The sequence below is a fragment of the Suncus etruscus genome, chromosome 19 (genome assembly GCF_024139225.1).
Source record: "Suncus etruscus isolate mSunEtr1 chromosome 19, mSunEtr1.pri.cur, whole genome shotgun sequence".
In the NCBI taxonomy this organism is placed as follows: domain Eukaryota; kingdom Metazoa; phylum Chordata; class Mammalia; order Eulipotyphla; family Soricidae; genus Suncus; species Suncus etruscus.
This window is the reverse complement of record NC_064866.1, coordinates 44,161,120-44,174,976: the sequence shown is the minus strand read 5'-3', so window position 1 is coordinate 44,174,976 and position 13,857 is coordinate 44,161,120. Positions and strand designations below refer to the sequence as shown.

Here is a 13,857-nt window from a genome sequence, read left to right as displayed (position 1 = left end):
GAGAGAGAGAGGGAGAGGAGAGAGAGGAGAGAGGGAGAGAGAGAGGAGGGAGAGAGGACAGAGAAAGGGAGAGAGGAGAGAGAAAGGGAGAGAGGAGGGAGGAGAGAGAGGGAGAGAGGAAGAGAGAGGAGAGAGAGAGTGAGGGAGAGAGGAGATAGAGGAGAGGAGAGAGAAGAGAGGAGAGAGGGAGAGAGAGGAGAGAGGGAGAGAGAGGAGAGAGGGAGAGAGGAGGTAGAGGAGAGAGGAGAGAGAAGAGAGAGAGGGAGGGAGAGAGAAGAGAGGGAGAGAAGAGTGAGAGAGAGAGGGGAGAGGAGAGAGGAAAGAGAGAGGAGAGAAAGGAAAGAGAGAGGGAGAGAGGAGATAGAGGAGTGAGGAGAGAGGAGAGAGAGAAGAGAGGGAGAGGAGAGAGGAGAGAGAAGAGATAGAGGAGAGAGGGAGAGAGAGGAGAGAGGGAGAGAGAGAGGGGGGGGGAGAGAGAGGAGAGACAGAGAGGGGAGAGAGGGGAAGAGAGGAGAGGCAGAGAGAGAGGAGAGACAGAGAGGAGAGAGGAGAGACAGAGAGAGAGGAGAGAGGAGAGACAGAGAGAGAGGGGAGAGAGGGGAGAGAGGAGAGAGGAGAGAGGAGAGAGAGAGAAGAGAGGAGACAGAGAGGAGAGAGAGGAGACAGAGAGGAGAGAGAGGAGACAGAGAGGAGAGAGAGAGAAGACAGAGAGGAGAGAGAGAGGAGACAGAAAGGAGAGAGTGAGGAGACAGAGTGGAGAGAGGGGAGAGAGAGGAGAGACAGAGAGAGGAGAGAGAGAGAGGAGAGAGGAGACTGAGAGGAGACAGAGTGAGAGGAGAGAGAGAGAGGAGAGAGAGGAGACAGAGAGAGAGGAGAGAGGAGAGAGGGAGAGAGAGGACAGAGGGAGAGAGAAGAGAGAGAGAGGAGAGGGAGAGAGAGAGAGGCCCGGCCTGGGCTCAGCTGCCTGTCTCTGCTGGTCCCAAGGCGGGAGGGTGGACACGGCTGCCCGCAGGCGCCTGAGCAGGACGAGTGTCGGGCTCTGATGAGTCAAGAGAGTGGAGGAAGGGGAAGGGGGTCGCAGACACAGGAAGGGTCGGGCCACCGGCACACACGGGAGGGAGGGAGGGAGGGCCGGGACTGACAGACTGGAGGCACAGAGGGTGGACAGGAGTTGGGGGTGTAGGCAGCGCCAGCGCCAAGGCGAGCGCACCCCTCGGGGCGCCGGGGAGTGACCGAGTGGTGGGCGCGGGTGGAGGGGTTGCGCCTGTGCCTGGCACGTCGTCCCGTCCCGCCGGCCCCCCAGGATTCGCCTGGTAATTAGGCCTGGGTCCAGATGGGCCCCCTCGTCCGTCCGGCAATCAAAATGTTAATTGGCTGGGCCCGTGGGAGCGAGGGAGCACCAGCGGCTCGCCGGGTCCCCGCCCCGCCCCACGGCCGGCCGGCCGGGCTCGCCAGCTGAGTCTCCTCGGCAAGAGCGCCGGGTCCCCCGGGGAGCACCCGGGAGCTTCGCGCAGATCCTGCCTTCGGTTGCGGGTTGCGTGAGCGGCTCTGCGGCGGCCGGGACGCCGCGCTCCGCATCCCCGCATCCCCGCCCCGCCGCCCCGCACCACGCGCAAGGTCACCGCGCGCGAGTGTCGGGGCGCGCGCGCGCGCGTCCGCGTGTCCTCGCCTGGCGCACGCTCGGGGCTCGGGCCCGGCCGCCCCGCAAACGACCTTGGTCTCCGGTGACCGCGGCGGCGGGGCGCACGGGGGCGCGCGCGCGGCGTGGACACGGGCCCCGGCTCCGGGGACAATGGCAGCAGCAGCAGCAGCAGCAGCAGCAGCAGCAGCAGCGGCGCCGTGGCCAGCCCGGGGAAGGAAGCCTCTGTCCTGTCCCCGCGCGCAGCCATTGTGCGGGCCCGGCGCGCGCGCTGTCATTGGCCGCCGGCCTGACGTCAGGCGGTGCGGGAAGGGTCGTCGCCGGGTTCCCAGGCTCCGTGGGAGGGGGACGGGCCCCGCGCGGAAAAGAGAAGCCCCCGGGGCCCGGAGGCGGCCGCGGGTCCGTCCCACGCGCGCCCACTGCGCGTCGTGCCTGGTCGTGCCGGCCCGGGTGGCCGAGCGGAGCGGAGCCTCCGGCTGGAGACGCTGCGGCACGGCGCTTCCGCTGTCTCAGCACCCGCGCGTCCTGTGTGTCCCCGCCCCGCGCAGACCCACGCGCCGCGAGCCCGGGGCCCCGGGGGCCGGCCAGCGGGAGGGGAGGCTCTGCGGCTCTGCGGGCCGGGGCAGCGGTCGGACCCCGCACGCCCGGCGCTCCGTGGGCGCAGCTCGGGTGGGCCGCCCGGGGCTGGCGAGGCGAGGCGAGGCGAGGCGAGGCGAGGCCAGGCCAGGCGAGGCCAGGCCAGGAGGAGGCCGGGCCCGCTCCAGCAGCCCGGCCGGCCGCCCCGCCCCGCCCCGCGCCCCGCCTCCGGCCCGCCCCGCAACCCGCGCCCCTCCCCGCGGGACCCCCGCCCCCCCGTTGCCGCCGCCGCCGCCAGCTCGGCTGCAGAACAATAAAGGCGCTTGGCAGAGACCCCCGGCCGGCCGCCCCGCCACGCCACGCCACGCCCGCGCCGCGCCGCCCCGCGCCGCAGCCGAGCGCGCCCGGGCGCTGGCCGCGGTGCTGGCCGGGCAGGCGCTGGCCGCGGTGCTGAAGCCGCCTGGGCCGCCCGGGCCGCCGCCTCCTCCCTCCGGGCCCGCCGCCGCCGCCGCCGCCCGGGCCATGGGGGCCCGCTGACTGACGCTCGCGCGGCCGGGGCCCGGGGGGCGGGGAAGGGGCCGCGGAGCCGGAGCCGGGCCAGCCCCGCATCCACTCGCAGCCTCCGGGCCCGGGACGGAGCCGCTCCCCCCTCCCCGCCCCTCCAGCCTCCTTCCTCCCCCGCCTGTCCAGGGGCGGCACTGCGGGCTGGGGAGCCGGGACCAGAGGAGGGCAGGGAGGAAGGAAGCGAGGAAGGAAGGAAGGGAAGAAGGACGGAAGGAAGGAAGAAGGAAGGAAGGAAGGAAGGGAAGAAGGAAGGAAGGAAGGAAGGAAGGAAGGAGCCAAGAGGGCAGGACGCACACGCACGGACGGAGGAAGAAGCAGCGCGGCGGGCGGACGAGCGCAGGGAGAAAGGAGGAAAGGGGCAGGAAGGAAGGAAGGAAGGACGGACGGAAGGAAGCGAGAAGGAGGAAGACAGAGGGAGCGGAGCAGAGGCGGACGCGCGAGGCGGCACCGTTGCGGCAGCAGCAGCAGCAGCAGCCAGAGGCCCGAGCGGGGCCTGCGCTGCCGCCTCCGCTGCTGCTCCTCGGATGCTGACGGGGCCCCGCCGCGACCGCGACCGCAGCCCCCCGGAGCCCTGCAGGAACCATGCCCAGGTCCTTCCTGGTCAAGAAGGTCAAACTTGACACCTTCTCCTCCTCGGTGGACCTCGACAGCTCGTACGGGCGCGCCCGCAGCGACCTCGGCGCGCGGCTGCATGAGAAAGGTGTGCGCCCCGGGCTGCGGTGGTGGGAGAGGACGGGAGGGGGCTGCGGGCGGCCACGGAGCAGGGGCTGGTGGGGACGGATGGAGACGGAGGTGGGCGGGAGAGGACAGGGCAGAGGCTGTCAGAAGAGTTGCTCAACGAGCGAGAACGAGCTGGGCAGCGAGGCTCAGGCCCCGCGCCCGGACACAGCCTGTGTGGGCACCTGCTGATGCTGCGGGCCACTTCTGCGGACCCAAGCCCGACACCTCCCCGACAGATAGGGGACTGCCTCCTTCGGAGACGCTCCTCCCTCTGTTCTGGCTAATCCTCTGGGACCCTCTTCCCGGGCCTGCCCGGGCCCCGGACTGGAGGCTTGGGGAGCGGTGGGGCTGCCCGGGGTTCAGCAGAGGCAGCGAGGCTCGGGGAGGAGGGGTGTGGGCAAGGAGGCCCCCTTCCCGTGGCAGGTGAGGCAGGCGGGCCCAGAGTGCCCCAGGCAGGAGTGTCTCTTTGTGTAGGGGGTGCCCAGATTCAAGGACAGCGGCGGGGTCCCCGGGCATCGGGCGAGGTGGCAGGAGGAGTGTGACCCCAGGAGAAGGAGCCTGTGTGTGAAGCTGGGTGAGCCCATGTGACTGCGTGTGGCCATGTGACCGAGCTCGTGTGTGTGTGTGACCCTGTGCGAGTCTGCATCTCTTGTGTGCTCCTGCCCAGGACCACCGCTGCCTGCCGAGGCCTGGGCCAGAGCTCCAGCCGGCTGGAAGGAGGGCCGGGCCCTGCACGCGCAGCCTGCGTGCGCCCCAGTCTGGCCGTGCCATGGTGACCTGGTCGTGCGTGCGGGAGCCAGCCTCCCTCGCGCCCCAACACAAGCCATTGGCGCATCGGAAGCCTATTCGGCCCTGGCAGGCCCCCATGCCGGGCCTGTCCCTCAGGGCGCCCCACGGGCGCTGTCCCGGGAGGCGCTTCCCTGCTGGACCTACTGTCCCGTCCCGGGGATGCTGAGGGCCCGGGGCGCGCCGCGTGGTGCAGGAGGACCGCAGGGAGCCGGGAGCCGACTGGGCTGGGCCGAGAGGCCGCGATGGGGGCCGGGCAGCCTGGGAGGCTGCGGCTGCTGCGGCAGCAGTGTCCAGGATTGTGCGGGGAGCCTAGGAGACACCCGGGGAACGCAGAAAGGAGCCGGCGCAGACAGGCTGGGCTGGGCCGGGCGGCGCGGGGGTTGGAGACCCTGGAGAGCCCCGAGCGCAGGGAGGACGCCCGGCGGGCCAGGCGTGCGGGCGGTGCTGGCTTTGTGCTCCCGGGTCCGCAGTGTTGCATAAGCAGAGAAAACGGCTGAAGTGGGGAGCGGGGGCGAGGGGGAGGGGAGGCGGCGCCGCCCCTCCCCACTGACCTTGAGGCACCGCAGCTGGGGTGCGGCGGTGCCCGAGGCCCGGGCCTTCCCCGCGGGCGCTCGGGCGTGCGGGGCGGAGCCGGCCGGGGGTGCCTGCCTGCCTGCCTCTCCGGGCCGCTCTGTCCCCTCCGCTCCCCGCCCCTCTATTGTCCTCCCCCTCGCCGCCCCGACCGACCCGCGTGTCCTCCTCTCCGTCCCCCGCAGGATACCTCAACGACTACGCGGGCCCCGCCTCCGTCTACGATGGCGACGCGGCGGCCGACGCGGGGCTGCTCAAGGGCCCGTCCCCGGAGCCCATGTACGCCGCGGCCGTGCGGGGAGAGCTGGGCCCGGCGGCCGCGGGGTCGGCGCCGCCGCCGCCCACGCCGCGCCCGGAGCTGGCCACGGCGGCCGGCGGCTACATCAACGGCGACGCGGCGGTCAGCGAGGGCTACGCGGCCGACGCCTTCTTCATCACCGACGGCCGCTCGCGCCGCAAGGCCGCCCCGGCCCCGGACGCCGCTGCGGGCCCCGACGGCGACGACGAGGCCGGGCGCGCGGAGAGGGAGAGGGAGAGCGAGAGCGGCGGGCCCGGGGCGGGCGCGCGGGGCGGCCACGCGGGGCCGGCGGGCCGGGGCGGCGCGCGCGGCGGCGGGGCGGGCGGCGAGGCGGCGCGCGGCGGGTCCGGGCCCGCGGGTGCCGGTGCGGGGTGCCGTGCGGGTGCCGGTGCGGGCGCGGGAGGCCCGGCCGGCCGCCACGCGTGCGCCGAGTGCGGCAAGACCTACGCCACGTCGTCGAACCTGAGCCGCCACAAGCAGACGCACCGCAGCCTGGACAGCCAGCTGGCGCGGCGCTGCCCGACGTGCGGCAAGGTCTACGTGTCCATGCCGGCCATGGCGATGCACCTGCTCACGCACGACCTGCGCCACAAGTGCGGCGTGTGCGGCAAGGCCTTCTCGCGGCCCTGGCTGCTGCAGGGCCACATGCGCTCGCACACCGGCGAGAAGCCCTTCGGCTGCGCGCACTGCGGCAAGGCCTTCGCCGACCGCTCCAACCTGCGCGCCCACATGCAGACGCACTCGGCCTTCAAGCACTTCCAGTGCAAGCGCTGCAAGAAGAGCTTCGCGCTCAAGTCCTATCTCAACAAGCACTACGAGTCGGCCTGCTTCAAGGGCGGCGGCGCCGGGGCCCCCAGCGCCCCGGCCGCCCCCGCCGCCCCGCCGCCCCAGCTCAGCCCGGTGCACGGCTAGCGCTCGCGCGCGCGGCGGGGCCCCCGGGAGGGCCAGGCCAGGCCGCGCCGCGGCGCCGCCCGCAGCAATAGGGGAGCGGAGGGGGCCCCGCTCCGCTCCGCCCCTTCAAGCAATAGGGTCCCGGGGGAGACCCACCCCAGCCACACCCCGCCCGCCCTGCCCCTCCGGGCTCTCCTCCCAGCAATAGGGTCTGCGAGACCCAGAACAGAACCGAACCTCACCTCACCTCCGAATCAAGCCTCTGAAGGCGGGCTGGACCCTCCGAAGGTGGGCGGGAGGCGCTCCCCGGAACCGTCCCAGAGGCTCAGGTTTCCCCTGCGACCCTGCCCTGCCCCTGCCCCTGCCCCGCTTCTGCCAGGCCAGGCCAGGCCCGGGCCTCGGCGCGCAGGGAGCAGGAGCGACTCGGGCCCGGCGCCCCTGCTTGCTTCAGGGTCCCAACCCGGCCCGCACGCACGCAAGTCCCCTCCTCATCCCCGAGGTTAGGCGCTTTTTTTCCTCAGGAGGGCCGGGGAGGGAGCGAACGGCGGCACCCCTCCTCTCCTAGGGCTCCTCTGAGAGGCCTCAGCCAGTCCGAGCCGAGCCGAGCCGCTCGCGCATTTGTCCTCCCTCCACCTCCCCAAATTCGGAATCTTCCAAGCCCGGCTTCCCGAAGCCCGGGGCTCTGTCCTCCACCCCGATAAGAATGACGCCTACCTACCGAATCGCATGGACTTAGCGACCTCCTCAGACCCCGCACCCGCACCCGCACCCGCCCTGCCTGCTCCGAGCCCGCTCTCCCCTTCCTCCCTCGAGACGGGCACTTGGTGTTTGGAGGACGGATCCCGGCGGGCAGGGGCCTGGCAGTCCGGCGACGACGCCTCAGCCACACACGCACGCACACACACACACACACACACACACACACACACACACACACACACACACGCACACACACACACACGCACACACACGCACACCTCTTAGCTTAGCTTTGCGGGTCAGGCCCCCCTCACTCGGGGAGGCCCGGGGCGCCCCATGCGCGGTGGACGCGTGTCCCCGCTTCCTTTCTGTCTTTGTACGTTTTAGTTACGAACGGATTGCACTCGGGTCCGGGAAGGAGAGCTGAGGCTGAGGGAGGGCCCCGCGCATCCTTCCCGCAAGTGGCCGGGGCCTGGGGAAGGCCACATCTGGGTCCCTCCAGGGAAGGCCACATCTGGGTCCCTCCAGGGAAGGCCACACCTGGGTCCCTCCCGCCCTGGGCCTGCCTAGTCCCCGGGAGCGCGGCCACGTCCCTCCTGGACCACTGCTCCCGGCCACGCCCTCCCTCCCGGAGGACACCTCCCGGCCTGGCCCTGCCCCGAGCGTCCCGGGCCCGCCCCTCTACTGGTTGCCAACTCTCGCCCGTCTATGCCAAAGCCTCGGCGGCTGCTCGCCCCCCAGGGCCCGCCCACTGGCCGCCGCCTTTGTGACGTCCCGCATGCAGCCCCGCCCTCCTCCCCGCTCCCCCGGGGCTGCCCAGAGTCTCCCCCGTCCCCCGACCCCGTCCCTCGCCCTCTTAGTTCGTCCGATGCCGACTATAGAGCAATAATGCGCACTGCATGCCAAGCTGCCGCCGCCTCTAGAGTTACTGAGAATCAGGTATCCCCCCCGACCCTTCTAGGCCCCTAGATCAGGGATGCTGCGCGGGGCCGGCCGCGCAGACTTTCTTCCTCCTCCTCCTCCTCCTCCTCCTCCTCCACCTTCTCCCACTCCCACCCCCAGCTGCCAACGCCAAGCCCCGTCTGTCTGTCCCAGGGGCAGGGGGCGCGATGGTTGCACCCAAGACCCTCCACCCACCTCCCACACTTTGCTGGACGCCCACCGTGGGCCAGGCCCGCTGCTGATCAGGACAGCCGGGACCTGCCCCGGTGGTGGTGGTGGTGGTTCTGCAACGTTGGTGCCAAGGGTCCCAGAGCCACAGGCTTCTTGGGTGGGTCAGGGGCCGTCTCTGGTCCCTCGACTCAGCCCGGTGCCCAGCACATCCCACATCCCACCTCAGCCTGGGGACAGGGCAGGACCCAGAACGGTGTGCTCTCTCTCTCTCTCTTCCCACCTCTCTCTGTCTCTCTCTGTCTCTCTGTCTCTGTCTCTCTCCCTTTCTCTCTCTCCCCCCCATCTCTCTCCTCTCTCTCAGGGGCTCTGTGCTCTCAGCTCTGATGGGAAAGACACCTGGGCCCCAAGGTGCAGCACGACCAGGTTGCCCATCCCAACCCCAGTCCTGCCTGGCCCTGCCCTGCCCCGCCCCGCCCCGCTGTGGCCACCACTGGGCTCCCCAGGCTGCTATGGGCAAGGGCTTCCTCCACCCCTACTCTTACTTTACTCTGTGCCCCAGGGCCCACCTGTGCCCTTGGGGGCAGGCTGACACCCCAGCACTGCAGAATCAAGTCCAGAAGCCCCGAGAGTCCAGCCCAGGCTGGGTGCCCTGACGGTTGCCTGTGCTGGGCACCCCCGCATGCTCACGCACACTGCGCCCCCCCCCCAACCCCACATGCCTACCTACCTACAGGAGAAGGCTGGAGGCCGCGTGCCGGACAGGGGCTCCTGTTTCTCCTCACACCCTGCCGCGTGGAAAGCCATGGGCCCCCTCCTGCCCCATACTAAGCAGCACAATAACCGACTTAGCAAATTCAGGTAGAAGGAACGTTTAGGTAGCACCTATTTTGTATTGATTCTATGAGTAGGGCCCGAGACGCGGGGGGGCCCTCGGTGGGGGCGGGCCGCCGGCCTGCTCTGCCCCCAGCCCTGCCTGCTCCCCTCCGCCTTGTACATATTCCCTGCCCGGGACAGGCCGGGATTTTTACTCGGGTCGCGCCCCCCTCTTGCCCCCATTTGGGGCCGGGCCGGCCGGACAGACGGACGGACGGACAGACCTTCCTAAGCACAATAGCACCAGCTCCCCGGAGCGCCGCACCTCCACGAGGAGAATAAATAAATAAATGCCACTCTTGATAGAATCCCGAGTGTCCCGCTCCTATGTCCAGGGCTGGGCTGCACGCCGAGGACGTGTGTGTGTGTGTGTGTGTGTGTGTGTGTGTGTGTGTGTGTGTGTGTGTGTGTGTGTGTGTGTGAGATGCTCAGAGGCTGGCAGGTGCCGCTACACAATGCTGAGGCCATTAGGGTGCAATGCTGCTTCCCCGAGGTCCTGGCAGGCTGCAACAGGGTAGTGGACTTGGATTTTGTTTTTGGACCACATCTGGCAGCTTTCAGGGGTTACTCCTGGATCTGGGCTCAGAAATTACTTCTGGCAGGCTGGGGGTGGGTGCATACGGGAGGTGGGGATTGAACCGGGTCAGCCACATGCAAGGCAAATGCCCGCCTCTCCTTGCTGTGCTATGACTCAGGCCATCTCCCTGGTGGCAGTGATGAACTCTGCACCAAGACCAGGAGGAAGGACTCCATCAGGCTGTGGGGCTGGATCCAGATGTGCTGCGGGGCTGTAGACTTGAGTGCCCCAAGTGGCTCCTATGCCCCCTAAGCCACTCGCAAATCCGCTGTGGATCTTGGAAAATCAAGGATAGCAGAGGGTGTACTGTTGGGTCCTTTCCGGCAGCCTCTAAGCTCGTCCAGCCCTGCCTTGGGGAATGTGCTACTCTACTGTGCAAGACATGGACACAATCCTCAGGTTTCAGGGTTTTTTTTGTTTGTTTGTTATTTTGTTTTGGTTTTGGTTTTGGTTTTTGGGTCACACTCAGAAGTGCTCAGGGGTTGCTCCTGGATCCACGCTCAGAAATTGCTCCTGGCAGGCTCGGGGGACCATATGGGACACCGGGATTAGAACCAACCACCTTTGGTCCTGGATTGGCTGCTTGCAAGGCAAATGGCGCTGTGCTATCTCTCCAGGCCCTGTTTTTGTTTTTGGTTTTTGGGTCACACCCAGAAGTGCTCAGGGGTTGCTCCTGGCTCCACGCTCAGAAATTGCTCCTGACAGGCTCTGGGGACCCTATGGGATGCCAGGATTCGAACCAATGACCTTCTGCATGAAAGGCAAACGCCCTACCTCCATGCTATCTCTCCGACCCCTCAGGTTTCAGTTTTGTTGGGGGGGGGGAACACATCTGGCATTGCTCAGGACTTACTCCTGGCTCTATGCTCAGGGGATCACTCCTGGCTGGACTTGGGGGACACTGTGGATAGACAAGAGTTGGCTGCATGAAAAGTAAGCTCCCAGCCCATTTCTCCGGTCTCCTTAACTATGGGCTGTGACTGAAGATGGGCTGGTGTAACTGAGTTGGGTGAGTCACGAAAAAACTGTCAACTGTTTCTCAACATTCACAGTCACAAACATCCGGTGTCTGAGGTGTTTCTGGCAGGCTCCGCTGTGCTGCTTTTCTGGGTGAAAAGTGATGTGAGTAGGGCAATTTAAGAAGCCCTAGGGCTTGGGGCTGGAGAGATAGCACAGCGGTAGGGCAGTTGCCTTGCATGCAGAAGGATGGTGCTTCGAATCCCGGCATTCCATATGGTCCCCATACCTGCCAGGAGTGATTTCTGAGTACAGAGCCAGGAGTAATCCCTGAGCACTGCCAGGTATGACCCAAAAACAAAAACAAACACATAGGGGCCCGGAGATAAAGCACAGGGCGTTTGCCTTGCAAGAAGCCGATCCAGGACCAAAGGTGGTTGGTTCGAATCCCGGTGTCCCATATGGTCCCCCGTGCCTGCCAGGAGCTATTTCTTTTTTTTTTCTTTTTTTTTTGGTTTTTGGGCCACACCCGTTTGACGCTCAGGGGTTACTCCTGGCTATGTGCTCAGAAATCGCCCCTGGCTTGGGGGGACCATATGGGATGCCTGGGGATCCAACCGCGGTCCGTTCCTTGGCTAGCGCTTGTAAGGCAGACACCTTACCTCTAGCGCCACCTTCCCCGCCCCTGCCAGGAGCTATTTCTTTTTTTTTTTTTTTTTTTTTTTTTTTTTTTTGGTTTTTGGGCCACACCCTGTGACACTCAGGGGTTACTCCTGGCTATGCGCTCAGAAGTTGCTCCTGGCTTCTTGGGGGACCATATGGGACGCCGGGGGATCGAACCGCGGTCCATCCTAGGCTAGCGCAGGCAAGGCAGGCACCTTACCTCCAGCGCCACCGCCCGGCCCCAAACATTCTTTTTTTTTTTTTTGGTTTTTGGGCCACACCCGGTAACGCTCAGGGGTTACTCCTGGCTATGCGCTCAGAAGTCGCTCCTGGCTTGGGGGACCATATGGGACGCCGGGGGATCGAACCGCGGTCCGTCTCCTAGGCTAGCGCAGGTAAGGCAGGCACCTTACCTCCAGCGCCACCGCCCGGCCCCTCCTGATATTGTTTGCTTTTTTTTTTTTTTTTTTTTTTTTGGTTTTTGGGCCACACCCGTTTGACGCTCAGGGGTTACTCCTGGCTATGTGCTCAGAAATCACCCCTGGCTTGGGGGAACCATATGGGACACCGGGGGATTGAACCGCGGTCTATCTGCTTGCAAGGCAGACACCTAACCTGTAGCGCCACCTTCCCGGCCCCGCCAGGAGCTATTTCTAAGCAGACAGCCAGGAATAACCCCTGAGCACCGCTGGGTGTGGCCCAAAAATCAAACCAAAACAAAAAAACAAACAAAAAAACAAACAAATAAACAAAAAGCCCTAGGGCAGGGCTTCTTAATAATACAGCTGGTAGGGTGTTTGCCTTGCATACAGTGAACCTGGAACATATCTCTGGCACCTCATATGGCCCCCTGAACCCTGCCAGGAGTGATTTCTGAGCACAGAGCCAGAAGTAACCCCTCAGCACTGCCTGGTGTGGACCAAAAACAAAAAAACAAAAAAAGCCCTAGGGCAGGGCTTCTTAATAAACAGCTGGTAGGGTGTTTGTCTTGCACACAGTGAACGTAGAACAGTGGTGGGAAACCTTTTCTCTTTTCTTTTCTTTCTTTTCTTTTCTTTTTTTTTTTGTTTTTGTTTTTGGGTCACACCCTGTGACGCTCAGGGGTTACTCCTGGCTATGTGCTCAGAAGTTGCTCCTGACTTCTTGGGGGACCATATGGGACGCCGGGGGATCGAACCGCGGTCCGTCCTAGGTTTAGCGCAGGCAAGGCAGGCACCTTACCTCCAGCGCCACCGCCCGGCCCCTTCTTTTCTTTTCTTTTTTTTTTTTTTTTTTTTTTTTTTTTTTTTTGGTTTTTGGGCCACACCCAGTAACGCTCAGGGGTTACTCCTGGCTATGTGCTCAGAAGTTGCTCCTGGCTTGGGGGACCATATGGGACACCGGGGGATCGAACTGCGGTCCGTCCAAGGCTAGTGCAGGCAAGGCAGGCACCTTACCTTTAGCGCCACCGCCCGGCCCCTCTTTTCTTTTCTTTTCTTTTCTTTTTTGGTTTTTGGGCCACACCCGGCGATGCTCAGGGGTTACTTCTGGCTGTCTGCTCAGAAATAGCTCCTGGCAGGCACGGGGGACCATATGGGACACCAGGATTCCAACCAACCACCTTTGGTCCTGGATCGGCTGCTTACAAGGCAAACGCTGCTGTGCTATCTCTCCGGGCCAAAACCTTTTATTTTCAACTGAGCCAAATCTCGCCAAAACCACGATTGAAATTTGAGAGCCATATTTTTAAAACCGAAAAGTCACGCCCCCCCCCCCATACCACATGACGCGACTGGAACAGTGTGGAGCCGGTTGCTGGGGCTGCACACAGGGCGCACACTGACAGAGGCTAGGAGCAGAGTCCTGACTCCTGGAGCGGCCGCCCGCAAACAGAAGAGCCGCATTCAAAAGTGTAAAGAGCCTCGGCTTGCCGACCACTGACCTAGAACATATCTCTGGCACCTCATATGGCCTCCTGAACCCACCAAGAGTGACCCTTGAGTGCAGAGCCAGGAGTAAGTCCTGAGCACCACAGGTGTGGCTTTGAATAAAACAAAAACAGAAACAAAAAACAGCAACCCCGTAGAGCCTGAGTGATAGTACCGTGGGTAGACATTTGCCTTGCATGCGGCTGACATGGATTTAATCCCCGGTTTCCCTTATGGTTCCCTGAGCCTGCCAGGAGTGAGCCCTGAGTGCAGAGCCAGAAAAAAAAACACCCAAGCACTGCTGGATGGGTGTGGCCCCAACACACACACACACACACACACACAGACACACACACACACACACACACAAAATAAAACAAACTAAAACCCAGCAACCCTGCTGTGCTAAGGAGGAAGAAAAGCAGGATTGTTCAGCCTGGACCTTCCTCCCCAGTAACGACTCAGTGGGAAGGTATGAGTGAGAGACCCAAGGCCTTGGAAGTGTTCGGGCAGGCCGGGCCAGCTCCCTGCCGGTCAGCTTGCCAGGCTGCTTGGGGACAGCCTAGTCAGGCTTCATCAGGATGGGCTGCAGGCTCAGTGGGGTTTGGCATCCACTTTTCTGGGAGGATTCTCACCGGTAGCTTCAGTGCTGGCACTGCCCAGGGTTCCTTCACTCTCATTGTCTTTCGGCTGGCAGGCACCAAAGGCAAGCAGGCAGGCAAGCAAGACTCAGAACCTCAAGGAGAGAAGTTGCTTGTCCCAGAGCTGCCCTGGCCTGATAGCCTCACTCTGCACTGCACCAACATCTGGGCAGGAGGGTGGCAGGTCCCTGGACTTTGCACTCTTCAAAACTTTTTGTTTGAGTGTGGGGGCCACACGTGGAAGTGCTCCTGGGTGAGCTGCTGGCCCAGGGTTTGCTCTCAGGACCATGCAGAGCTGGAAATCACCCATCGATCCTGAATGGTGCCATCCATAATGTTGCACAAATATTGATTTCAGCGGGTCAGTGGCATGAGCTACT

General features: G+C 64.6%; 1 protein-coding gene across 1 annotated transcript; it reads left to right on the top strand.

The window, feature by feature from the left end:
* Window positions 1-2,740: 2,740 nt before the first annotated feature.
* SCRT1 (scratch family transcriptional repressor 1) lies at window positions 2,741-6,073 on the top strand. The gene is made up of 2 exons (XM_049765874.1): window positions 2,741-3,479; window positions 5,044-6,073. Exons 1-2 carry the CDS (start codon window positions 3,362-3,364, stop codon window positions 6,066-6,068), a joined length of 1,143 nt encoding a protein of 380 aa, XP_049621831.1. The 5' UTR covers window positions 2,741-3,361; the 3' UTR covers window positions 6,069-6,073.
* The last annotated feature ends 7,784 nt before the right edge of the window (window positions 6,074-13,857 follow it).